The sequence below is a fragment of the Sapajus apella genome, unplaced genomic scaffold (genome assembly GCF_009761245.1).
Source record: "Sapajus apella isolate SASKATOON/1434 unplaced genomic scaffold, GSC_monkey_1.0 scaffold49, whole genome shotgun sequence".
Lineage (NCBI taxonomy): Eukaryota > Metazoa > Chordata > Mammalia > Primates > Cebidae > Sapajus > Sapajus apella.
Genome location: NW_022436989.1, coordinates 12,114,439 through 12,141,003, shown reverse-complemented (window position 1 = coordinate 12,141,003; position 26,565 = coordinate 12,114,439). Strand labels below are relative to the sequence as shown.

Below are 26,565 nucleotides of genomic sequence, written 5' to 3'. Positions count from 1 at the left end.
CCATCCTGGTCAACATGGTGAAACCCCGTCTCTACTAAAAATACAATAAATTAGCTGGGCATGGTGGTGCATGCTTGTAATCCCAGCTACTCAGGAGGCTGAGGCAGGAGAATTGCCTGAACCCAGGAGGCGGAGGTTGCGGTGAGCCGAGATCGCGCCATTGCACTCCAGCCTGAGTAACATGAGTGAAACTGTCTCAAAAAAAAAAAAAAAAAAAAAAAAATCCTCCAAAATCTATAATTTTTTTTTTGAGACAGGGTCCCTCTCTGTTGCCTAAGCGGGAGTGCAGTGGTGCAATCACAGCTCACTGCAGCCTTGACCTCCCAGGCTTGAGTGATCCTCCTACCTCAGCCTCCTGAGTAGCTGGGACCACAGGCAGACACTGCCGTGCCCAGCTGATTTTTTGTACTTTTTGTAGAGATGGGGTTTTCGTCATGTTGGCCAGGCTGGTCCTGAACTCCTGGGCTCAAGTGACATGCCCACCTTAGCCTCTCAAAGTGTTGGGATTACAAGTGTGTGCCACTATGCCTACCCAAAAATTTTTGAGAGCCAACATCACACTCAAAGGAAATGCTCACTGAAGCACTTCAGATTTTCAGATTTGGGATGTGAAACTTGAAAGTATAATGCAATTATTCTAAAACCCAAAAAAATTCTGAAATCCTAAATACTTCTGGTCCCAAGCATTTTGAATAAGGGACACTCAACCTGTATACAGAAATCTCACCTCCTCAACTCTTAAGAATCCCAAGGCCACTCCCAAAGACTTACCTGGTATCTTTTAGGTCCTATGGCTGCCATCCAGATGCCCATGCTTACATCTTCACCCTATATACATGGCCCACAAAGTTTGAATGTAAAAGTTTTAAATGCCATTTTATTTGTAAAGACAAAACCATGCCCATGCCCATCAGAGACCACCTTTCTACTTTTCTGCTCTGTTGTTATTCTAACATGAAATAGCAAAAGTGGATTCACATAAACTCAAAGCTAGCGGCCTTTAGTATGAAGCACCCCCACAAAGTAATGAGAAGATGAAACCACGAGTCGATGGCCCATCTTTCTCATGTACCTTAGGCCTCCAGGAAGCACTTTGGGTTCCTCCTTAGGAATACAAATCTTTCTATTCATCCAGGGACTATAGTTTTTTTTGAGACAGCGTCTCCCTCTGTCAGCCAGGGTGGTGTGATCTCGGCTCTGCAACCTCTGACTACCTGGGTTCATGTGATTCTCCTGTCTCAGCCTCCCAAGTAGCTGGGAATACAGGTGTGCGCCATTACGCTAATTTTTTGTATTTTTAGTAGAGATGGGGTTTGCCATGTTGGCCAGGCTGGTTTCGAATTCCTAACCTCAAGTGATCCACCTGCCTTAACCTCCCAAAATAGGATTACAGGTGTGAGCCATGGTGCCCAGTCTCCAGGGACTATACTTGTAAATACTGGCTGAAAACATAATAAGTAGGCTCAAAAAAGATTAAGGAATAGAATTTAAAGCCCAAGATTTGAGGGACATAGGATTGCATCCTTAACCTTTGAGAGGTGATTCCTTAATTTTTTGTTTTTATTTTTTTATTATAGAGATGGGGTATTGCTATGTTACCCAGGCTGCTCTTGAATTCCTGGGCTCAAGTGATCTGCCCACCTTAGCCTTCCAAAAATGCAGCGATTACAGGCAAGAGCCACCATGCCCAGCTAAAAAATTCTTAATTACCTGATAGGTCTTTAACCTCCCCGAGTTGCTTGCCAGCCACTTGACGATGTCCTTAGAGATCACGTACCCTGACCCACATGCAAAGGCAGGGTAAGCGGGGCTGGGGTACTCCAACTCCTGCCACTTGCCGGTTCGGTCAACTGCCCAATTCAGTCTGAAACTGAGAATGGAAAATAATGTGGCCTCTTGTGTTGGTCTGACATCTATCCTGCCACTATTACACTTGACTCCTTTATCATCACTACAAAGGAATAAGCTTGTAGAAGCGAGGCAAGAAAATAGAGTGCTTGCTTTGCAGTGGTGTGATCTCGGCTCACTGCAACCTCCGCCTCCTGCGTTCAAGCAATTTTCCTGCCTCAGCCTCCCAAGTAGCTGGGATTACAGGAACCTGCCATCATGCCCAGCTAACTTTTTGTATTTTTAGTAGAGACAGGGTTTCACCATGTTAGCCAGGCTGGTTTTGAACTCCTGACTTCAGTTGATCCACCCACCTCGACCTCCCAAAGTGCTGGGATTACAAGCGTAAGCCATTGAGCCTCGCCAGAATATTTTTTTAAATCTCTTACCTTATATACCAAGAAAAAATTTTTTTAATCTAAGGGAAGGAATTATTTATCCAGTGGTGTTTTAGATAAAAGATTGGTATGTTAAATTTTCTCAAAGTTGCATTTGTAGAATTTCTGAATGAGAAGTACTAGATCACCCTGTGTTTTAGCATATATGAAAACAAAAAATCCCAGTCACTAATGCATATTATACTCCTGAGGAAGCAAAGAAAATGGTTTCAGAGATGTGTCACAAACTTATTCTAACAAAATACACAGTAGCTTCTCATGTGAATACCATTTATTTCTTTGCATGAGAATAAAAGCCACATTGTTTTCCCTCTATTACTACATTAGCCTAAGGCTTTTCATTTAAAAAATATTTTCCTCCCATTGTACAGTAATAAAAAATTTATTATTTTTAAGACAGGGTCTCCCTCTGTTGCTCAGGCTGGAGTACAGTTGCACAATCATGGCTTACTGCAGCCTCCAACTCCTGGGCTCAAGCACTTCCCCTGTCTCAGCCTCCCAAGTAGCTAGGGGCTACAGGCTCATGTCATCTTTTTTATTTTTTGTAGGGACAAGGTCTTGCAATGTTGTTCAGGCTAGTTTTGAACTCAAGGCCTCAAGGGATCCTTGCACCTCAGCTTTCCCAAAACTCTGGGATTACAGATGTGAGCCATAATGACTGACCTAGAGCAATGAAATATACATTAACCCAGCAGTCTAGTAAGAAATTGTGTATCTCAACCACATTTTTGAAAAAATAATTAACCTAAAATCTTATCCTTAATTACATTTGATCAGGTACATGAATGCCAACAGGCTGAGAATGGTTAACTTACTTTCCCCACCAAAAATTAGGCCCATCCAGATTCTTTTGGGCAATCCTATTAAATACAGCTTCGAGGTCTATGTAACAGTCGTCATCTGTCTTCAGCAACAAATTGAAGCTGGTTGTTTCCACAGTCCTGTTGACACAAAAGGGATATGAAAGTCAGTACAGCCAAACAAAGCAGTACCAAAGCAGTGGCATCACTGATGCTTTCATTCAAAACCATCTGTTATTTGTTTTGTTATTCATCAAATGTTGAGAACATCTGCTCTAACAAAATTTTGCTGTTATCAACTAAGGCCATCACTTGGTATTTACTAAGTGGCGTAACACAGAGAAGTACTAAACTGATTTTAAAAGGTAAAGGAAGAGCATGAAAGAAAATATCTGGCTTCAGTGGAATATATATTCAACAAACGCTTCTTAGGCATCATTCAAGTCCTGCTGCCAAATCTATTAAATGTCTAAACCCTTCTCCATGTGTTTATTTTTTATTTTTTTTTTGAGATGGAGTTTCGCTTTTGTCGTCCAGGCTGGAGTGCAATGGTGCAACTGGCTCACTGCAACCTCTGCCTCCTGGGTTCAAGCGATTCTCCTGCCTCAGCCTCCCAAGTAGCTGGGACTACAAGCAGCTGCCACCACAACCAGCTAATTTTTTTGTATTTTTAATAGAGACGGGGTTTCACCATGTTGGCCAAGCTGGTCTTGAACTCTCAGGTGATCTGCCTGCCTTAGCCTCCCAAAGTGCTAGGATTACAGGCATGAGCCATGGCGCCTGGCCCTGCCCCATGGATTCTTAATGACAAAGGCCCAGGATAATGAATTAGGTGTTAAACCTGGGCCTCTCACACAGCACACCATTGTACAAGATGCATCCAATACTATTTATACTACACTCAAGATATTTTATGGCTTTAAAAAAACCTGACTTATTACATTGAAACATACTTTCCCTTGGAAACAACTTCCAGCAATTAAACCATTATAAATGACCTTCTGGAAGGCAAAGGAGAGTGATTTCATTAATCTAGACATAAAAAAAACAGAATTGTGACTAAAGACAAAATTCACTCCTTCATTTCACATTCACAATCCCTGTACCTGTTTAAAAATGCAGTTTTGCTAGGGAGGCAGTCACGTCAGAAATCTCAATAAAAGAAATTTAGAATTTCATTAGGTCAAAGAATTCATTAGGTCCACACCCAATAGCATCACTCCATGTTTCTAAAGTTTATTTCTAATTAACAGCAGAAGGCATACATAATATTTATTTGCTAATTGGAAATAAATTTTCATGATAAAGAATATTTAGGTCACTGATAACTGAATAAAGAGGAAAAAATAGTGAAACTCATTTTCAGTGTGGAGGGAGACGGGTAATGCCAGCTACAGGGACACAGGTCCCAAATCAGAGCCCTGTTGAGGGTTACTGCAGCAATCCAGGGAGAGAAGGTTGGCAGCCAGAATAGTGGCAGCAGAGACTAAAGAAGAAGCTAAGATACTTCCTTCCATGTCTGGATATCTTGCTCTAAAGGGAGTCCTAGAACCTCACAGTCCTGACACCCCACCCTCTGGACCTCCATGCTCACTCCTCACCTCTGCCTTACCTCCAATTGCTCTCAAACTCTCATTTATGGCCCTGAATTAAAAGGAGGTTCTTTGTCTTACTATAGCTGTCTAAAAACCCAGATTTCCAACCCTCATTTATCTCTCTCCTCTATCCACAGGATGAATTCCAAATTATATTAATTTGCCCCAGCTGGCCATGTATGGTGGCTCACGCCTATAATCCCAGCACTTTGGGAGGCTGAGGCAGGAAGACTGAGCCCAGGAGTTCGAGACCTGACTGGGCAACATTGCAAGATCTCATTTCTATTAAAAAAATAAAAATAAATAATTTGCCCCAGCTAAGAAAAACCACCTTCCATAAACCATTTAGACCATTTAGCCCTCAGGACCAGGGAACCGTATCTGTAAAGTACTGTTCTTGGTAACTTCCCATTCTGCCTAGGGCAACAGAGAAGGAAAGAAACAGATCCTGGGCCTCACCAAGGAACAAGATAAGGTTTTAAAAAATAAAAGTGAAAAAAACAAAAATGAAACTAATCAGAGATAGTTTCAAGGTTTTAGTTCCATGGTCAGGATAGACAGCATTAGGAGACTCAACAGAAAACCTTGAGATTCTAGAGTAAACTAATAATACTAATAACTATACATGTTAATATTATATAAAGTCACTATTTTATTTTTACTGTTATTATTGTTATAGAAGGAGGAATTACAAGTAAGTTCCAAGAAACACTGGAAGGTCTGGGAAATTGTAAATGTGATAGACTCTGGGAGCCGTGGAATTTCAGTAAGCTAGCTATATAAGCATTTTAGAATCAGGGCAAGCAGTTTTTAAATGGATGGAGTAAGACTGGAAATATAAGGTGGATATTCAGTAGAAGAAAATTCCTGTGGAATTTCAGTAAGCCAGCTGCATAAGTGTTTTAGAATCAGGGCAAGCAGTTTTTAAATGGATGGAGTAAGATTGGAAATATAAGGTGGATAGTCAGTAGAAGAAAATTCCTATTAGTAACCTGAATGTGAACGACTATAACTGGGGAATCTGGGTAGGTGGGTATAAATACAACTAAAAATGGACCATTCCCAAACTCACTGATTTTTATCTAATGCTGGCTTCTGGCAACTGAGACAAGTGGAAATGACTAAAAATGAATCAACTTTTGTTCTTTTTTAGATGGAGTTTTGCTCTTGTTGCCCAGGCTGGAATGCAATGGCACAATCTTGGCTCACTGCAACCTCTGACTCCTGGGTTCAAGCAATTCTCCTGCCTCAGTCTCCTGAGTAGCTGGGATTACAGGCAAGCACCACCACATCCGGCTAATTTTGTATTTTTAGTAGAAATGGGGTTTCTCCATGTTGGCCAGGCTGATCTCGAACTCCCGACCTCAGGTGATCCACCCGCCTTGGCCTCCCAAAGCGTTGGGATGATAGGCAATGAGCTGCCACACCCAGCCTGTTTTTTTTTTTTTTTTTTTGGAGACAGAGTCTCACTTTGCTGCCCAGGCTGGGGTGCAGTGGTCTGATCTTGGCTCACTGCAACCTCTGCTTCCCGAGTTCAAGCGATTCTCCTACCTCAGCCTCCTGAGCAGCTGGGATTACAGGCATGTGTCACCACACCCAGCTAATTTTTGTATTTTTAGTAGAAACGGGGTTTTACCATGTTGGCCAGGCTGGTCTCGGACTCCTGACCTCAAGTGTATCTGCCTGCCTTGGCTTTCCAAAGTGCTGACAGCAGGCATAAGCCACCATTTGATCAGGTAATTTTTGCAGTGTTTTTGATACGTTAATACCACATTATGGATCTTTATCAAAATAAAGTGGCAGCAATCTTAGAAGTGCAGATTTCACAAGGGGCCAGGATACATATCCCAGGTGCTCAATGGCCTTAGGTTTTTGTTTGTTGAAATCTCAGTAGTTTGAAGTTGATAAATTGTCTCTATAGCAAAAGTACGGTAAGACAGGCACAGTGGCACGTGTCTATAATCTCAGCTACTCAGGAGGTTAAGGCAGGAGGTTTGCTTGCACCCAAGAGTTCAAGACCAGCCTAACACCCCACTACCAAAAAAGAAACTAACAATAAAACAACTTCTAGCTACCCAACATTTTTACAACCTACCATCTATAGAAGTTCAGTAATTTTGCAGGAACATTACGGTAAGTGTCGATAACATCCACAAAAACAATATCATCATAGATGCTGCTTTCCTCCTTCAGTAAGGCGTCCTCCTCATGGAGATTCCTTGTATGATCAACAAGTCTTTGAGGCCGAGAATGAAGGTTGTGTAAGAGAGTATCACCTTCTAAAAAGGAAAAGTTGACAGTTGGAGAAAAATGCTATTGTAAATTTACCACTGAGAACTTATAACATATGCTAAAGTTCTTTTTCCAAGGCAACGTAACAGAATACAAACAGTTGTTTGGAACTTTAGGTAGGAAAATGGGAACTCTCATACACTCCAGTAGGAGAATTAGGTAGACGCTCCCACTTTGGAGAGCAGTTTTTGGCAATATCTATTTAGGCTGAAAATGTGTAAACCTTAGGGCTCAGTTGATGACACTTGTAAATATATACCAACATTATTTTACATGGTCATGAGGATATTAATTATAGCATTGTTTGTAATTGTGGAAGAAAAATGGGACCAACCTAAATATCCACTGAGAGAAAAAAAAAATAGCCAAGTTGTGGTATATTCACATAATGAAATATGGCAGTTAAAACAATTAACCTGATCTTGCATGTTAAGAGGATTGGCATGGAAAAATAAAGTTGAGTGAAAACTGCCAAGTGATATATGCAATATGATACCATAGGTATCAGTTATAAAATATTCAAAACTATATTATTTAAAGACATGTTCAGGTGTGGTGGCTTATCATGTCCCAGCACTTTGGGAGGTAGAGGTAGGAGAATCGCTTAAGCCCAGGAGTCTGACATCACTCTAGGTAATAAAGGGAGACCCCATCTCTAATTAAAATTTAAAAATTAGCCAGGCATACTGGTGCATGCCTCGGGTCCCAGCTGCTCAAGAGGTCAAGGCAGGTGGATCCCTGGAGCCCAGGAGTTCAAGGCTGTAGTGAGCTATGATTATACCACTGCATTCCAGCCTGGGCAACACAGCAAGACTGTCTCAAATAAAGAGATGTAAATATGTTGAAAGTAGAAAAATAAGAATGGGAAGGGTACACATGAATTTTAGGAAAGTGGAACCTTTGAGGAGAAGGAAGAGGAATGTGTCTACGGAGAACCACAAGGGGAAGGTTTCAATCAGACCTACAATATATATATTTTTGAGACAGAGTCTCCCTCTGTCATCCAGGCAGGAATGCACTGGTGTGATCTTGGCTCACTGCAACCTCCACCTCCTGGGCAAGTGATTCTCCTGCCTCAGCCTCCCGACAGCTGGGATTACAAGCATGTGCCACCACACCTGGATAATTTTTGTATTTTTAGTAGAGACAAGGTTTCACTATGTTGGCCAGCTGGTCTCAAACTCCTGACCTTAAGTGATCCACCTGCTTCAGCCTCCCAAAGTGCTGGGATTACAGGCATGAACCACCACACCTGGCATATAATGGGTTTTTTTTTTTTTTGAGAGAGTCTCAGTCTGTTGCCCAGACTGGAGTACAGTGGCGTGATCTTGGCTCACCGTAATCTCCACCTCCTGGGATTAAGGATTCTCCTGTCTCAGCCTCCCTCATGAGTAGCTGGGATTACAGGCGCCAGCCACCACACCCGACTAATAGTTTGTATTTTTAGTAGAGGTGGGGTTTTGCCATGTTGGCCAGGCTGGTCTTGAACTCCTAACCTCAGGTGATCTACCCATCTCAGCCTCCCAATGTGCTGGGATTAAAGGTATGAGCCACCATGCCCAGCCATGTTTTCTTTCTTTCTTTTTTTGAGACAGAGTTTCACTCTTGTTGCCCCGGCTGGAGTGCAATGGCACGATCATGGCTCATTGTAACCCTTGCCTTCTGGGTTCAAGCAATTCTTCTGCCTCAGCCTCCCAATTAGCTGGATGTGCCACCGCATCCAGCTGGTTTTTTATTTTTAGTAGAGATGGGTTTTCACCATATTGATCAGGCTGGTCTTGAACTCCTGACCTCAAGTGATCCACCCGCCTCCCAAAGTGATTACAGATGTGAGCCACCGTGCCCAGATGCATGTTTTATTTCTTAAAAAAAAAAAGAAGAAAAAAAAAGAATCAGAAGCAAATATGAAAAAATGAAAACATTTATTAATTCTGAGCACTGGGTACCTTTTTTTTTTTTTTTTTTCCCCCGGTGGGGGCAGGGGGGGACAAGGTCTTGTTCTATTACCCAGGCTGGAATGCAGTTGTGCAATTACAGCTCACTGCAGCCTCAACTTCCTGGATTCAAGTGATCCTCCCACCTCAGCTTCCCAAGTGGCTGGTAGTACAGGCACCTGTCAACACACCTGGCAAATTTTTAAGTTTTTAGTAGAGATGGGGTCTTACAATGTTGTCCTGGCTGGTCTCAAACTCCTGGGCTCAAGAGATCCTCTTGCTTCAGCCTCCCATTCTGGGATTATAGGCAAGAGCCACGGTGCTTGGCCATGATATTTCATAATAAAAATGATTATTAATGTGCTTAAAAGACAATTTATTTGCCACTTCACAAGTTAATGAGTCACTTGTCACGTACATGCAGGGACTGTCCCTGGAACCTACTGATTTAAGGCAATTCTTTCACTGTGGCAGAAGTCAGGATTTTCTAAAAATGTCTCAAAGAAAAATTCTGAAAAAATATAAAGAAAGTGAGCTGCTGAGGGTGGCGAAGGAAATGAAATGTAATTTAGCACTGTACACTGTCACTGCAAATGGAAAGGATGAGGTGGGGAGTTGTGGCCTGTATCTGACTTCTGCCTCTGCCATGACTTGTGACACTGGACAAGTTCTATTGTCTCTAGACCACAGCAGTCTCACCTGAAGAAAATGGAGCTGGATTTAATCAGTGATTCTTGGGAATGCTTGCTGAAATGCAGATTCCTGGGCCCTAAGCCTAAAGATTCAGTAGGTCTGGGGTGGAGCGCAGGAATCTATTTTTTTCCCTCTCCCCTGCTCCCAGGAATCGGTATTTTTAATGGCCACTGCTGCGACCCTGATGCAGGTAAATCACAGACAGAACAAAGACCAGCCTTTGAGAAACACAGGGCTAGATGACCTCCTGTTTAGACTTACAATTTTTTGACTTTATGATAATGTAAAAACAATATGTGTTCACCAAAACCATGGTTTCAGTATACATGCAACCATTCTCTCATGTGACTACAGTCTTTAATTGTATTTAATTTAATGAGAGATGTTCAACCCTTATTAGGGAATAGGCTTTGTGTTAAGATGATTTTGCCCAACTGTAGGCTAGTGTTCTGAGCAAGTTTAAGGTAGGTGAAGCTAAGCTATAACATTCGGCAGGCTACGTGTATGAAATGCATTTTCAGCACACATTTTTAACTTAAGATGGGTTCAGCAGGATGTAACATCCTTACGATGTCAAGGGGCATCTATAATAATTTAACACTTGAAGGAAAGTATTATAAAACTGTAGTAATAGGAAAAAAAAAATTGTAGTAACAGGAAAACGGCTTGTAACAACAGGAGCACAGAAATGAAATACAAGCCCTATAGACTAGTAACACATTTTGTTTCAACTGCATGTATCTGAAAAATATGAGTAAAAATTACTATGTCAGGAACACAAAAGACATCTGCTTTTACCGCTTCTGTCCAACATATATGTTTTAACCAGGACAATCAGATAAGAAAAATAAAAGGCATCCAGATTGAAAAGGAAGAAGCAAAACTCTCTCTTCTTACAGATGAAATGACCTTGCATATAGAAAATCATAAGGTAACTATACAATGATTAAATAATACATGGACCAGTTCAGCAATATTGCAGCACACAGATCAATACACAAAACCAACTGTATTTCTAGAACTTACAATCAAGAAGCTTGAAATAAAATTAGAAAAACAATTCCCCTTACAATAGCATCAAAAATTTAACAAACATTTAAGAATAAATTTCAGGAGATCGAGACCATCCTGACCAACATGGTGAAACCCTGTCTCTACTAAAAATAAAAAGAAATGAGCTGGGTGTACTGGCACATGACTGTGGTCCCAGCTACGCGGGAGGCTGAGGCAGGAGAATTGCTTGAACCCAGGAGGTAGAGATTGCAGTAAGCCAAGATAGCAACACTGCACTACAGCCTGGGGGACAGTGTGAGACTCTGTCTCAAAAAAATAAAAAGAATAAATTTAACAAAATAAGTTCAAGACTTTTATACTGAAAATCAAACATAATTGAAGGAAATTTGATAAGACATGGATGTTCAGAGACTTAATACTGTTAACATGGCAATACTTCCCAGGTTGATCTACAGATAGAATGCAATCTCTGATGGGAACGTAAACTAGTACAACCACTATGGAAAACAGTGTGGAGATTCCTTAAATAACTAAATGTAGATCTACCATTTGATCCAGCAATCCCACTACTGGGTATCCAAAGGAAAATAAGTCATTATACAAAAAAGATACTTGCACATGCATGTTTATAACAGGGCAGTTCACAATTCAAAGGTGTAAGAATCATACAATGGCTATTGGGGACTCGGTGGGGAAAGGGTGGAAGGAGGGTAGGGATAAGAGTACAGGTTGGTTACAGTAGGGTGATGGATGCACCAAAATCTCAGAAATCACCACGAAAGAACTTATTCAGTGGACGAAATGGTTCACACCTGTAATCCCAGAACTTTGGAAGGCTGAGGCAGACAGATCACAAGGTCAGAAGTTCAAGACCAGCCTGGCTAACACGGTGAAACCCTGTCTCTACTAAAAATATAAAAATTAGCCCAGCATGGTGGCGCACATCTGTAATCCCAGCTACTCGAGAGGCTGAGGCAGGATAATCTCTCGAACCCGGTAGGCAAAGGTTGCAGTGAGCTGAGATTGCACCACTGCATTTCAGCCTGGGTGACAGAGCAAGACTCCGTCTCAGAAAAAAAAAACCTAAAAATAAATAAATAAATAAAATAACTTATTCATGAAATCAAACACCACCTGCTCCCCTAAAACCTACTGAAATTAAAATATTATACACACACACACACACACACACACACACACACACGCATGAATGCAATCCCTTAAAACAGCCTAGCTAGGTTTTTTCTTTTTTGCACAAATTGACAAGCTGATCATAAAATTCACATGGAAGTACAAGAGACCCAGAATAGCCAATCGAACTTGAAAAAGAACAAGGTTGGAGGATTCACATTTCCCAATTTCAAATCTTACTAAAAAGCTCTATAATCAGGACAGTGTAGTACACAGACATGTAGAGCAATGGGATAGAGTCCAGAAATAAACCCTTACATTTACAGTCACTGACTTCCAACAAACGGGTGCTAGGACAGCTGGATATCTACATGCAAAAAAATGAAGTTAGACCTCCATTTCACACCGTGTATGAAAATGAACGCGGATCCAAGACCTACACATAAGTGCTACAACTATAAAACTCTTGGAACTGTAAAAGGCACGCACAGATCTTTGTAACCTCACATTAGACAATGGTTCCTTATATATGACAGCAAAAACACATGACAAAATTGGACTTCAAAATTTACAACTTTTGTGTGTTAAAGGGCACCATTTGCAAAGCATGTATCTGATAAGGGACTTGTATCCAGAATATATAAAGAACTCTTATAATTCAACAATAACAAAATACTCTAATATTATAAATGGGCACAGGATCTGAACAGATATTTCTCTAAAGACATACAAATGACTCACTCTCTATCCCCTCTCTTATTCCTTCCCTCCCTCCGCCCCTCACTCCCTCCCTCCATAATAATTTACCCTTTTAACAATATGTAGCTTGAGCAGTATGACGAAACCCGGCCTCTACAAAATATTTAAAAATTAGCTGGGCATGGTGGCATGCACTTGTAGTCCTAGCTATTCAGGAGGCTAAGATGGGAAAATCACTTGAGCCCAGGGAGGTCGATGCTGCAGTGAGCTGTGATCATGCCACTGCACTCCAGCCTGGGCAACAGAGTGAGGTCCTGTCTCAAAAAAAGAAAAACAAAACAAAAAAAAAAGGAAGATATACAAATGGCCAATAAGCACATGAAAAAAATGCTCATCATTAGTTATTATGGGAATACAAATAAAAATCACAATGAAGTAACAATTTACACGCACGAGGATTGGTATATGTTAAAAGACAGACAATAGTAAGTGTTGATAAGGATTTGGAGAAACTAGAATCCTCCTACACTGACTATGGAAATGTAAAATGGGCTGCTGCTGTAGAAAACAGTCTGGCAGCGCCTCAAATGATTAAACACAGAATTATATGACTCAGAGCTTTAAGAGAAATGGAAACATATGACCACACAAAAACTTGCACCTACATGTTTACTACAGAATTATTCATATTAAAAAAAAGTAGAAGCAATCTAAATGTCCATCAATTAATGAATGAAATAGTGTATTATCTATGCAATGGAATATTATATGATCATAAAAAAGAATGACACATACACAATGGATGGATCTAGAAAACATGTTACATCAAAGAAACTAGACACACAGAGCACATACTGTACATTTCCATTTATGTGAAATGTTCAAAATAGGCAAATCAATAGAGAAAGAAAGTATATCAGTAGTTGTCAGGGTTGGAGGTGGGGGAGGGAAGAATGAGTAACTGCTAATGGGTTGTGGGGTTTCCTTTTGGGAGATGGAGCAGGCTGTAGAACTCTATGAATAAACTGAAACCACTCAATTAACCACTTTAAAAGGGTGAATTTTATCTGAATAAAGTTTCTTAAATGACAAAAAAAAAAAACTCTTTTTATGTCAAGTACAACAATTAAGTGTATGAGATTCAGTGTACTTTTTAAGTTTCAACCAGCCAACTTACCCTGAATAGTATATATAAAACCGCCTGCAACTCCCTCCACACCTTCCAAGAATTCATGAGGCAATGCACCCTCCCCAGCCTGAAAGGAATAAGAATAGAAGTGTACTCAACGTTTCGTTACTAAAAATACATGTATCACATTTTAAAATCGATTTGACAGAAGTCATAAAAATAGTATTCTACTATTTTTATTATCTAATAATACTAAAGATAAGGTAAACCCAACAGTCCCTAAGGTGTTGAGAACTGCAACTTACACAGAATCATGTTTATGTTACTTGCTACTTTAATAGTACAAAAAGCAATTTATTTTACATCCCAACCCCACTACTTAAAAAAATATATATTACAACCTTAGATTTTTTGGAAACTAAAAATTCTCATGAGTTCGAATATATCTTGGCACATTTTAAAGTTAAGTGACCATGCAGAGAAAAGCTCAAAATCAACAGTCTGTCCCAAATACTCAAATGGAACCCTACTGAATATATAATATATATATATATATATATTTTTTTTTTTTAATTTGTTTTTTTAAAATAAGAGATGGGGTTTCACCAAGTTGGTCAAGGCTGACCTCATGATCTGCCCGTCTTGGCCTCTCAAAGTGCTCGGATTACAGGCGTGAGCCATCGTGCCCGGCCTTGTTTAAGCTGCCTTTAGCCCTCTATAATAATTTTTACTCCCACAGCAGATCATTTGAGTCTTTACATTTTAATCTAGCTCTCAACTCAGAAATAAACATTTCTTTTAGTGTAACCAGTACTATAGAATTTTGGCATATGCTGGATATTTTAAAGTTTCATAAATAGAAAAGGAGGCAAGATAATAAGACTTAAAATGAACATTAGTACACAAGTGGTGTGTCTGTTTACTAAAGTAAACACCATCTTTATCTTCCTACATTTACTTTATTAAATTTACCTGTCATCATAAATCCCAAATCTTAAACACGAATAAAAGCCTAAACATGGCCTGCAAATCTAAATGTATGATTACATATGAATTTATAGGTCTATTTGTTTAATGTTGTTCTTCCTCACTGGACTGTAAGTTCCACTGTGGGCCACTACTATGTCTATTTTACCCTGCCATTGTGTCTGCCTTAGAACAGGTGTGCAGTAAATGTTTTTTGAATGAATAACAACATATCACATAATATTCATTTCAAACTCAGAAATTAATTCCTGTGAATGAGGTTAATATTTAATAACATCACTAAGCTTGTGAATTTAAATGCCAAGTATATTCCTAATCATGAGACCGGAGATCAAGAAGAACAAAAGATTGTCTACAATTCCACCATACACACCACTTGTTTACTAAAGTTCATTTTAAGTGTTCATACACCTTCTTTATTGTCCTATGTTTACACTGAGAAATTCACCTGTCAAACTGTTTTAAATTTAAAGCCAATCTGAATGAGAAATATGAGAGTCAGAAATCCCAGAGTTGCTTCAGCAAAATAAATGTAAGTACTCAATCTTTTCTTTTCTTTTCTTTTCTTTTTTTTTTTTTTTTTTGAGAAGAAGTCTCCCTCTGTTGCCCACGCTGAAGTGCAGTGGCATGATCTCAGCTCACTGCAACCTCCATCTCTGGGGTTCTAGCAATCCTCCTACCTCAGCCTCCCGAGTAGCTAGGATTATAGGCATGTGCCACCATGCCTGGCTAATTTTTTGGTATTTTTAGTAGAGACAGGGTTTCATCATGTTGACCAAGCTGGTCCCAAACTCCTGACCTCAAGTGATCCGCTCATCTCAGTCTCCCGAAGTACTGGGATTATAGGTATGAGCCACAGCACACCCCTCCTTGTTTTCCAGTATTTGTATCTATAGTATTTTGATTTTTTTTTTTTTTGAGAGAGAGTCTCACTCTGCCACCCAGGCTGGAGTGCAGTGGCATGATCTCAGCTCACCGCAACTTCTGCCTCACAGGTTCAAGCAATTCTCATGCCTCAGCTTCCTGCGTAGCTGGGATTCCAGGCGTGTGCCACCATGCCCGGCTAATTTTTGTATTTTTAGTACAGATAGGGTCTTGCTATGTTGCCCAGGCTGGTCTTGAACTCCTGGCCTCAAGTGATCCGCACACCTTGGCCTCCTAAAATTCTGGGATTATTGGTGTGAGCCACCATGCCTGGCTATCTATAATATTTTAATTAACATTTTATTTTCAAGGTGACATAGTGAATACTCTGAATACTACTAAGCAAATGCTCTTAAAGAATGCTAACTTAAAAATGACTGAGAAATAGGCTGGGTGCAGTGGCCCATGCCTGTAACACAGCACTTTGGGAAGCCTAGGTGGGCGGATCACTTGACCTCAGGCATTTGCAACCAGCTTTGGCAAATAGTGAAACCCCATCTCTACAAAAAATCCTCAGCCTCCCGAGTAGCTGGGATTACAGGCGTCTGCCACCCTGCCCAGCTAATTTTTCTATTTTTAGTAGAGATGTGGTTTCACCATGTTGGTTAGGCTGGTCTCAAACTCCTGACCTCGTGATCTGCCAGCCTCAGCCTCTCAAAGTGCTGAGATTACAGGCGTGAGCCACCACGCCTGGCCAAAATGCACCAATCTTAAGGCAAAACTGTTAACTCACTAATGCTGGAGTTACAGAATCATATTTGAGTTTTTCCCTTTACCATGATGAGTCAACAACATTTTCTACTATATATGTTACAAAACACAAGAGTCATCATTGCTCCATGCTGCCTGGGCTCTAAAGTAAATTTTACAACATGTTAAAAAGAGCTAAAGAATGCAAATCAACAGGAAGAAAAAAAGAGAGCTAAAGTATATAATTAAATCTTAAAAAAAAATGACTTACTGTAATGACTCTGAGAACTCCCCCTCCATCATTCACTGTCACTTTGTGAAGATTTCTTGACACAAGGCCATGGAGGTCTTGGCTTTCCCACACGATTGTACCTTCAAAGCTCTTTTGTGAAAAGATGAATAGTGAATCATTTTCCTTATTGTTGTCGTTTAGATTTTAAGTATGTTTTTAGGTAAGATTTTGGAGAAATTTTTTTCCCCAAGACATATCATTTAAAATTTTCACCCCACAGCTCTGACATACCATTGTTAACATTTACCTTGACCATTTTTTTCCATGCACATGTAAAAAACTAATTACAAGGAGTAAATGGACAATTTTGCATGCTGTTGTTTGCCATTTCCCATTGTATCAAAAGCATTTCCATATGATGTTGCAGCTGTCACAACCATTCTTCCTCATGTGTGTAACATCCCAATGAGCAGATGCATCCTGATTTACTCAAATTTTCCCATTTGGTTGCTACTAAATGTCTACTGAAGTATCTACTAAATTTATGTAGGCATATTTTGGTGTAAATGTTTATTTACCCCTAACATTTTGTTTTTTACTTAAATTCCCAGAGGTGAAGTTACTGGGACAAGAAAGAGGTATTTTTTGTGGATTTTGGTAAACACTGTCAACTGCTTTTTGAAAGCAATTTTTACTAATTTGTAGGGTTGTCAGCAATTTACAAGAATGACAATTGCACTGTACTTTCCCTGGTATGGGATATTAGTAAAAGAAAAGTTTAGGGCCGGGCCTGTGGCTCATGCCTGCAATCCCAGCACTTTAGGAGGCTAAGGCAGGCAGATCATGAGGTCGGGAGTTTAAGACCAGCTTGGCCAACATGGTGAAACCCTGTCTCTAAAAATAAAAAAAAATTAGCCGGGTGTGGCGATACACGCCTGTAGTCCCAGCTACTCAGGAAGCTGAGACAGGAGAATCGCTTGAATCTGGGAGGTGAGGTTGCAGTAAGCCGAGATTGCACCACTGTACTCCAGCCTGGCAACAGTGAGACTCCGTCTCAAAAAAAAAAAAAAAAAATATATATATATATATATATATATATATATAAAAAATTAGCCGGGCATGGTGGTACACGCCTGTAATCCTAGCTACTCACTCAGGAGGCTGAGGCAAGAAAATCACTTGAACCCAGGGGGAGATGGAGGTTGCAGTGAGCTGAGATCACACCTCTGTACTCCAGCCTGGACGAAAGGGCAAGTTTCTGTCTCAAAAAACAAAAAAGTTTAACCTACTATACTAGATTTTATTTTATTTTTTTGAGACAGAGTCTCGCTCTGTCACCCAGGCTGGAGTGCAGTGGTGCAATCTCGGCTTACTGCAACCTCCGCCTCCCAGGCTCAAGCAATTCTCCTGCCTCAGCCCCCTGAGTAGTTGGGATTCCAGGTGCCTGCCACTATGCCCAGCTAAGTTTTTGTATTTTTAGTAGAGACAGGGTTTCACCATCTTGGCCAGGCTGGTCTCGAACTCCTGACCTCTTGATTCGCCTGCCTCAGCCTCCCAAAGTGTTGGATTACAGGTGTGAGCCACCGCACCCAGACATATACTAGATTTAAAAAAAATGATTCCTCATTTAGTTGGATTTGTTTTTTATTTTTATTTTTTGACACAAAGCCTTGTGCTGGCACCCAGGCTAGAGTCCAATGGTGCAATCTTGGCTCACTACCACCTTTGATCCCTGGGTTCAAGCGATTCTCCTGCCTCAGCTTCCTGGGTAGCTGGGATTATAGGCGCTCACCATCACGCCAGGTTAAATTTCGTATATTTAGTAGAGATGGGGTTTTGCCATATTGGCCAGGATGGTCTGGAACTCCTGACCTCAAGTCATCTGCCAGCTTTGGCCTCAGCCTCCCAAAGTGCTGGAATTGCAAGCATGAGCTCTCTCACCTGGCATCATTTAGTTGGATTTCTGATTCCTAGTGATGTTTATGAATTGCATGTTGTCTTCTGAGAACTGCCTTATCATGCTGCTTTGCCATTTGGGCTCTGAGTTTTCTATTTTTCTTATTCAACTATGCAAGCTTTTAACAGAATAATTATTTTAATCCTGTGCACATTTTATATGCTAAAATAGTTTATCATTTGCTACTTAATGTTATTTTTGAAATTCAGAAGTCCATAAATTTTACCTTGGCAAATTTGATGAACTTTTCATTTGTGATTATTACTATTCAATTCTAAGCTTAGAGAGCTATGCCCCCCTGTCCTAAGGTCTGATATACACTGAAATCTTAATGTCTTCTAACTTCTCCATGATCTCATTTTTAATTCTGTGCACACCTGGCTCCTTAGTCCTGCTCGGGTCTCGGGCTCCACAATTTTCTCCTCTGAGAGGCTTTCTCCAGATGTCCTACAGAAGGCTCCAACTCCCAACTTCTATCACATCAATCTGTTTTTTCTTCTTAATACCATTTATCACTCTGGTATTTCTTATTTTCTCATTATTAAACTAACTGCCTCTACTAGAAGACAAGCACCTTGAGAACAGGAAAGGGCTTCTCGGAGCAACCACAAACATCCTCAGCATCTAGCACGGCCTGACATAACTGAAAACTCAAAATGTCTGCTGAATAATGTTGAACTAAAAATCAACTAGGATTGACTATGACATAGAGGATTAAATGCAAGATACAGCTCTAATACTCTAAAAACTTTCATATGGGGCCGGGCGCGGTGGTTCACACCTGTAATCCCAGCACTTTGGGAGGCCGAGGCGGGTGGATCACAAGGTCAAGAGATCGAGACCATCCTAGTCAACATGGTGAAACCCTGTCTCTACTAAAAATACAAAAAATCAGCTGGGCATGGTGGCACGTCCCTGTAATCCCAGCTACTCAGGAGGCTGAGGCAGGAGAATTGCCTGAACCCAGGAGGCGGAGGCTGCAGTGAGCTGAGATCGCGCCATTGCACTCCAGCCTGGGTAACGAGAGCGAAACTCTGTCTCAAAAAAATAAAAAAATAAAAATAAAAAAATAAAAATAAAATAAAAAATAAAAACTTTCATATGTTAAAATTAAGAGATAAAGTACAATAATGTTTCATTTTAGCCAGCATCATAGGGAAACCATACAAAATCAAATTTGTCTGATAAGCTAGGTCAGTTTTGTAAACTTTTTTTTCCCTGTATACAGAGTGATATACACTTTTTCTTTTTTTTAAAGAAATAATACTTTTTTTCTCCACCAAAACAGGTAAAAATATTCCAATAGTCTGGATTCCTCAGGCAATTTATCACTTTCTATTCAGTTAATGAATCCTTAATCTTCATTATCTGTGAAACTCCGATGCACTGTGTGGGGCCCTGGGGTTCTCAGAGCAGATTTTGCAGACATACCTTAAAGCAGTGTCATGATTTCCTAATCTTTAAAAGAGAGAAAATGATACCAATTCTCAAAGGGCTATTTGGAAGTGATAAAACAGATTTGAAGTGCCTTTGCTTAGTAAAATAGTACCTTTATTACCATCAAAAGGCACACAGAAATTGAACTTCTTCTTTAAAATATTTGATTTTCGGCGGGGCATGGTGGCTCACGCCTGTAATCCCAGCACTTTGGGAGACTGAAGCAGGCAGATCACGAGGTCAGGAGTTCAAGACCAGTCAGACTAGTAGAAACCCTGTCTCTACTAAAAATACAAAAATTAGCTGGGCATGGTGGCATGTTCCTATAATCCTAGTCACTTGGGAGGCTGAGGCAGGAGAATTGCTCAAACCAGGACCCGGGAGGCAGAGGTTGCAGTGAGCCAAGATCACGCCACTGTACTCTAGCCTGGGCTAAAGAGCGAGACTCGATATAAAAAAAAAAAAAAAAAAAAAAAAAAAAGATTCCATTTCTGTATCTTTGAAATAGGTGCTGACTGTTTCTATACGTTCTCTCTTTTGAAAGATTTTTTTTTTCTTTTCAATCCTGTTTCTTCTGTAGGCCTTAACATTCTCTTAAACTTTAGGTCAAATCTGAAAATTAAATCCCTACATATGGGGAAACATTTCTTTTTTTTTTTTTTTTTTAATTTTTGGAGACAGTCTTGCTCTGTGGCCCAGGCTGGCGTGCAGTGGCACAATCTCGGATCACTGCAACCTCTGCCTCCTGGGTTCAAGCAATTCTCCTGCCTCAGCCTCCCAAGTAGCTAGGACTACAAGCACACGCTGCCACACTCAGCTAATTTTTTGTATTTTTTAGTAGAAAATGGGGTTTCACTGTGTTCCCCAGGCTTGTCTCAAACTTCTGAGCTCAGGCAATATGCCTGCCTCATCCTCCCAAAGTGCTGAGATTACAGGTGTGAGCCACTGCGCCCAGCCTCGTTTTTGTTTCTTTTCAAGATGAGTCTCACTCTGTTGCCCAGGCTGGAGTGCAGTGATGCGATCTTGGCTCACTACAACCTCTGCCTCTGGGTTCAAGCAATTCTCCTGCCTCTGCCTGCTGAGCAGTTGGGACTACAGACACATGTCATTGCATCTGGCTAATTTTTGTATTTTTAGTAAAGACAGGGTTTTGCCATGTTGGTCAGGCTGGTCTTGAACTCCTGACCTCTAGTGATCTGCCTGCCTCGGCCTCCTAAAGTACTGGGGATTACAGGCATGTGCCACCATGCCCAGCCCCAGAGGAAACAACATTTCTAACAATTGGGAAGAACTGCATGATTGAAGCTTAATTAGTAAAATCAGTATCTTAAGACAATGTATCAAACATATCAACTGGCCACTATAGGAAGGTTGGGTTAAGAGAAAAATTCTGGCAAGGTAGCAATGTCGAGGGGTAGAAAGATGCAATAATTGGAAGATAAGCATTTTGGTCACATTCTACCTAGATAAAATAGCACTCTAAAACGCCCACTCTTCCACTGTTATAATCAAGTTCAATGCCCAAATCTAGCACAGTTCAGATTTAGCTTTTTAGGTATCTTGACATACTAGGTAGGAGGTTCCTAGATACGGAACCTAAGCACTGAAATCACTTGCATGAGCCAACAGCATTAAAGATGAATGAATTGACATTTTGGTTTATGCACCGATTTTCTGTGAACTTATACATGAATGTGTAATTTCTCAGAGATGATGAATCTGATCATCTCTAGGTGAACTGGAAGGTCAGTGTTAGGACCTGTTGCTAAGTCCCAGACCCTTCGATGACATAGTTTGGATACACAGCCCCTCCAAATCTCATTTGAAATGTGACACCCAGTGCTAGAGGTAGGGCCTAGTGGGAGGTGTTTGAGTGATGGGAGCTGATCCCTCAGGAATAGCTTGGCTCCTCCCCTCTAGTAATGAGTGAGTTCTTGTTCTATGTGTTTTTGACAGCTGGCTATTTAAAAGAGCCTGGCATCTCTCTCTTGTTCCCTCTCTCGCCTTGTGACACTGCTTATTCCCCTTCGCCTTCCACCATGAGTGTAAGCTTCCTGAGGCCCTCACCAGAAACAGATGCTCGTGCCATCTTTCTTTTTTTCCGAGATGGAGTCTTGCTCTGTGGCCCAGGCTGGAGTGCAGTGGCGCAATCTCTGCTCACTGCAACCTCCATCTCCCAGGCTCAAGTGATTTTTGTGCCTATGCCTCCTGAGTAGCTGGGATTATAGGCATGCCCACCACACCCAGCTAATTTTTGAATTTTTAGTAGAGATGGGGTTTCATCATGTTGGCCAGACTGGTCTTGAACTCCTGACCTGAAGGGATCTGCCCGCCTCAGCCTCCCAAAGTGCTGGGATTACAGGCATGAGCCACTGTGCGTAGCCGCCATGCTTCTTGTATAGCCTGCAGACCCATGAGCCAAATAAACCTCTTTTCTCTATAAATTACCCAGCCTCAGGTATTCCTTTGTAGAAACACTAAATGGACTAACATGCTTGACCATGTGAGGCTGCTTTGTGTTAATCATGTCTCTTTCTCCTTGCAACAACCACCTCTTGCTCTTGGTGTACTCTATTTTCTTCTAAAAGTTTAATAGTGATGAAGTTTAGAGGACGGATAGTGTATATACTTAGGATAAGGAATTGATAGGACTTGCTGAGTACCTGGACATGAGAGTAAGGATAACTCCCAAGATTCTGGTTTAGGTGACTGAGGAAAATGAGATAGGGTTACCCAAGATTAAAAATACATGAGATGAGAATGGGTGGGATGGAGACAATGTTACCATTAGAAAGCACACAGAACGTTCAAGTGGAGAAGTTCAGCAGGCAGCTCAAAGCATGTCTGAAGTTCACAAGAGATGTGAGGCTGTAATTATAGATTTAACAGCCTTCAGCATACAGGCAGTAATGAATGAAATTGCCTGAGAAGAATGAGTAAAATAAAAAAGAAGGCTACGTAGCAAATCCTAATGATTAATATTTGAGAGGAAAGGAAATAATGAATCATACCAAAAGTGTAGTGACCAGATAAAAATCCTCACCTTGAAACTACAAACCTAGAAAAGATGACGATAAAACGAGTAATTCTCTGTACTGTCTATTCAATTGACAAGACATGTGACATGCTACTTCACAGTGGGTCCTTCCTGGCACCCAACTGCATTCTGTCTGTGATTTGGCTATGATACAAGAATGTCAACAATGTTGAATAATTGAATAATTACCAGAACAATTCCCTAGTCCGCCCAAATGATCTTGACTTATTCACAGAACTTACATAACCTACCAGCTGTTTTGTTACTAAGCAAGGAAGGAGCTGTATCTTCCACCTGTCTCCTGTACCTGTTTCTGCCCCACAACACAGTTTAATTTCTATTCCTCATCTCTGCTCTCCTACTTTTTATTCTGTTGTAAGGCAGTTATGAAGCCAGGCATCTCTCTTAAGATGCAAAACAACTTGCTTATGGCAATTCCCTGCTAAGATCATAAAAACCAAAAAAAAAGGAAAAAAGCAAGGTACAGGTTGGAAAAATGAGATATATTCTTTCTCTCATAATATAAGCCAAGTGGCCTGTAACTCATTTCATGTATTAATTCTTTTGCATAAAACTTCTAATTTCTCATCCAAACAACAAAGTAGCTTAAATATACACAGTACTTCTGTGCTTATAAACATTAACAACTTCTTGTGGATTACAGAAATGACTATGTCTAAAGAATTTCAACCTTCATTAAAAAATAAGGATATAAGCTGGGTGCAGCAGCTCATGCCTGTAATCTCAGAACTTTGGGAGGTCGAGGCGGGTGGATCACCTAAGGTCAGGAGTTCGAAACCAGCTTAGCCAACGTGGTGAAACCTGTCTCTATTAAAAAATACAGAAGACAGGTGTGGAGGCAGGCACCTGTAATCCCAGCTATTCCAGAGGCTAAGGCAGGAGAATTGTTTGAACCCAGGAGGTGGAGGTTGCAGTGAGCTGAGATTGCGCCACTGCTCTCCAGCCTGGGCAACAGGAGCAAAACTCCGAATTAAAAAAGGATATAAGTGTCCATAATGCTACCAATAATGTCACTAGTGACTCAGGTGAACAAAAATAGTCTGCTTTTTACTGAAATTAGTTTCAGGTTCCAAATGCAGTATTAAGGAAAACATAAAATTGGAGACATCAATATTTTAAGAGAAACACACAGTAGTCTTCACTTAAACTTGTGATGCCCACTGAGGGTTATGCTTTATTTAGTGAGCTACACAATGAAAACCTTACAGGCGATCTGCTTACTGGACAAGCTACCCTGCTGACATGTGACTCCAGGCAATCTCCAATGTGGAGGGAATAAGATGATGAACTTCCTCTCTCAAATGGAATACACTACCTATTTGTGTTCTATTATTCTTTGTTGATATGCCAGCAAACCATCACTATCATTTTTCTGAGTGAATAAACCCAATCACCCTTGATGTGGCAAAGAAGAGTATTTAAAATTAAACATATTTTCAACAAAAATAGAATTTTGTACAACAGGAGGGGATTTTTTTTAATTGCTAAAAGTTTATTTTTTCTATTATATAAAGCTAATATATATTCATTATGGAACACTTGGAAGATAGATACACAAAAAGAAGAAAATAAAAATCATCCATAATCTTAGCTCCTCCCAGGTATAGCCACTATTAAATAATTGCTTGCTTTTCTGTGTGTGTGGTTGTTTTTGTTGTTTTAATAGGGGCTGGGTTTCACCAAGTTGCCCAGGCTGGTCTCAAATTCCTGGGCTCAATGATTTGCCTGCCTTGGCCTCCCAAAGTGCAGGGAGGATAGGCCTGAGCCACCACACCTAGCCTGCTTGTTTTTAAAAGAAAAAATTTATATACAGAATTAACAAAAGTAATAAAATCAAAAGTCTATTTAGCTTAAACCTTGAAGAGAAATAAAAAGCACAAGGCTATAGTCATTAAAACTCTTAATAACTAGACCTGGTGTGGTGGCTCAAGCCTGTAATCCCAGACCTTTGGGAGGTGAGAGGATTGCTTGATGCTAAGAGTTCGAGACCAGCCTGGCAACATAGTGACACACTAAAAAATTTAGGCCGGGCGCGGTGGCTCACGCCTATAATCCCAGCACTTTGGGATGCCAAGTCAGGTGGATCACCTGGGGTCAGGAGTTTGAGACCAGCCTGGCCAACTGGTGAAACCTCATCTCTACTAAAAACACAAAAATTAGCCAGGTATGGTGGCATGTGCCTGTAATCCTAGCTACTTGGGAGGCTGGGGCAGGAGAATCACTTAAACCTGGGAGGCAGAGGTTGGTACTCCAGCCTGGGGGACAGAGCAAAACTCCATCTCAAGAAAGAAAGAAAAAAAAGAAGGAAAGGAAAAAGGGAAGGAAAAAGGGAAGGAAAAAGGGAAGGGAAGGGAAGGGAAGAAAGAAAGGAAAGAAAGGAAAGAAAGCAGAAGAAAGAAAGAAAGAAAGAAAAGAAAGAAAAGAAAAAAAAAGAAAAGAAAAGAAAAGAAAAGAAAGACTTTAGCTTGGCATGGTGGCAGGTGCCTGTAGTGCCAACCAGCTACTCAGGAGGTTGAGGTAGGAGAATCAACTAGGCCCAGAGGTTGAGGCTCCAGTGAGCTATATGATCATGCCACTAGACTTCTGCCTGAGCAGCAGAGCCAGACCTTGTCTCAAAAATAAAAACCCCTCTCCCCCAACACAATTTTTATTTTGAAAAACTTCAAACCTATAGGATAGTTCAAATTACCATTCAAATCACCCAGACTCATCAGTTGTTCACATTTTGCCACATTTGCCTTTTCTCTCTACACACATACTTTTCTATTGTATGTACCTTTTAACTTTACATATTTCAATGTATTTCCCAAGAACAAGGACATTCTAAGTGAAAGTAATGTTTTTATGAACTAATCAAATTTTGCAATTCTTTCTATAAGGCTGACCAAGATAATGGAGCAGACTTCATAAAACTGTGATTAGCTTGTATTAAAGTTTATTTTCTTCCTTTTTGCCCCACTTCAGGTGACTGTCCTCTGGAATATAGTTTCTCAACCTCAGCACCTATGACATTTTGGGCCAGCTAATTCTTTGCTGGTGGAGGGGGGCCGGGGGGGGGGGCGTCCTGTGGCCACAGGATGTTTAGCAGAGTCCTGTCCCTTTATCAACTAGATGCCAGTATCACCCTACATCCAGTTTTAACAACTGAAATTGTATCCATCACTGCTCTGCGGAGGGCAAATTGCCCCTGGTGAAAAAACGCTGCTCTCTCTCAAAGAATAGGGCCCTCCAATCCAGATGAGGAATAGCAATGATAATGATAGCATCTATTGATTTACTGAATGCGTGCCATGTGGCAGCATGTTCTAAGCAGTGCACATGGGTTAAATCATTTACCCCTCAGAATAACCATCTGAAATGGGTGGTGAGCACTTTGATCTCACAGAGGAGGAAATAGACACTGTGAGGTTAAGTACCTTATGTGAATGAACAAACCAAAGAATGGCTTCCTGCAAAAACTGAGATCCAACACTATGTAGCTGAGCCACTATTCTTAAAGTAAAAGGTAACTTTCATGGTACATACTGCACTTAAAAAGGAAAAAGGTTCATTTGTGAAATTAAAAAGAATAAAAGGACGTAGGGAAACAGGCACTCTGTCATATATTGCTAATAACTGTTCACACTGATGCAAATTGTTAAACTCCCCTCCAGGAAGGAATCATGTGACTTAAAAATGTGTATGCCCTTTTACCCAACAATTCATCCT

At 40.6% G+C, this 26,565-nt stretch overlaps 1 protein-coding gene across 2 annotated transcripts in view; it reads right to left on the bottom strand.

The window, feature by feature from the left end:
- The window catches only part of B3GALNT2 (beta-1,3-N-acetylgalactosaminyltransferase 2), a 69,560-nt gene that overhangs the window by 16,058 nt on the left and 26,937 nt on the right, over positions 1–26,565 (bottom strand). For both annotated transcript variants that reach the window (XM_032242297.1, XM_032242298.1), the window contains exons 6-11: positions 16,445–16,555; positions 13,621–13,699; positions 6,776–6,959; positions 3,101–3,226; positions 1,711–1,870; positions 772–828 (exon numbers count right to left, since the gene is read on the bottom strand). In XM_032242297.1, coding sequence (XP_032098188.1) covers positions 772–828; positions 1,711–1,870; positions 3,101–3,226; positions 6,776–6,959; positions 13,621–13,699; positions 16,445–16,555 — 717 coding nt within the window. The remainder of the gene's footprint in view (positions 1–771; positions 829–1,710; positions 1,871–3,100; positions 3,227–6,775; positions 6,960–13,620; positions 13,700–16,444; positions 16,556–26,565) is intronic.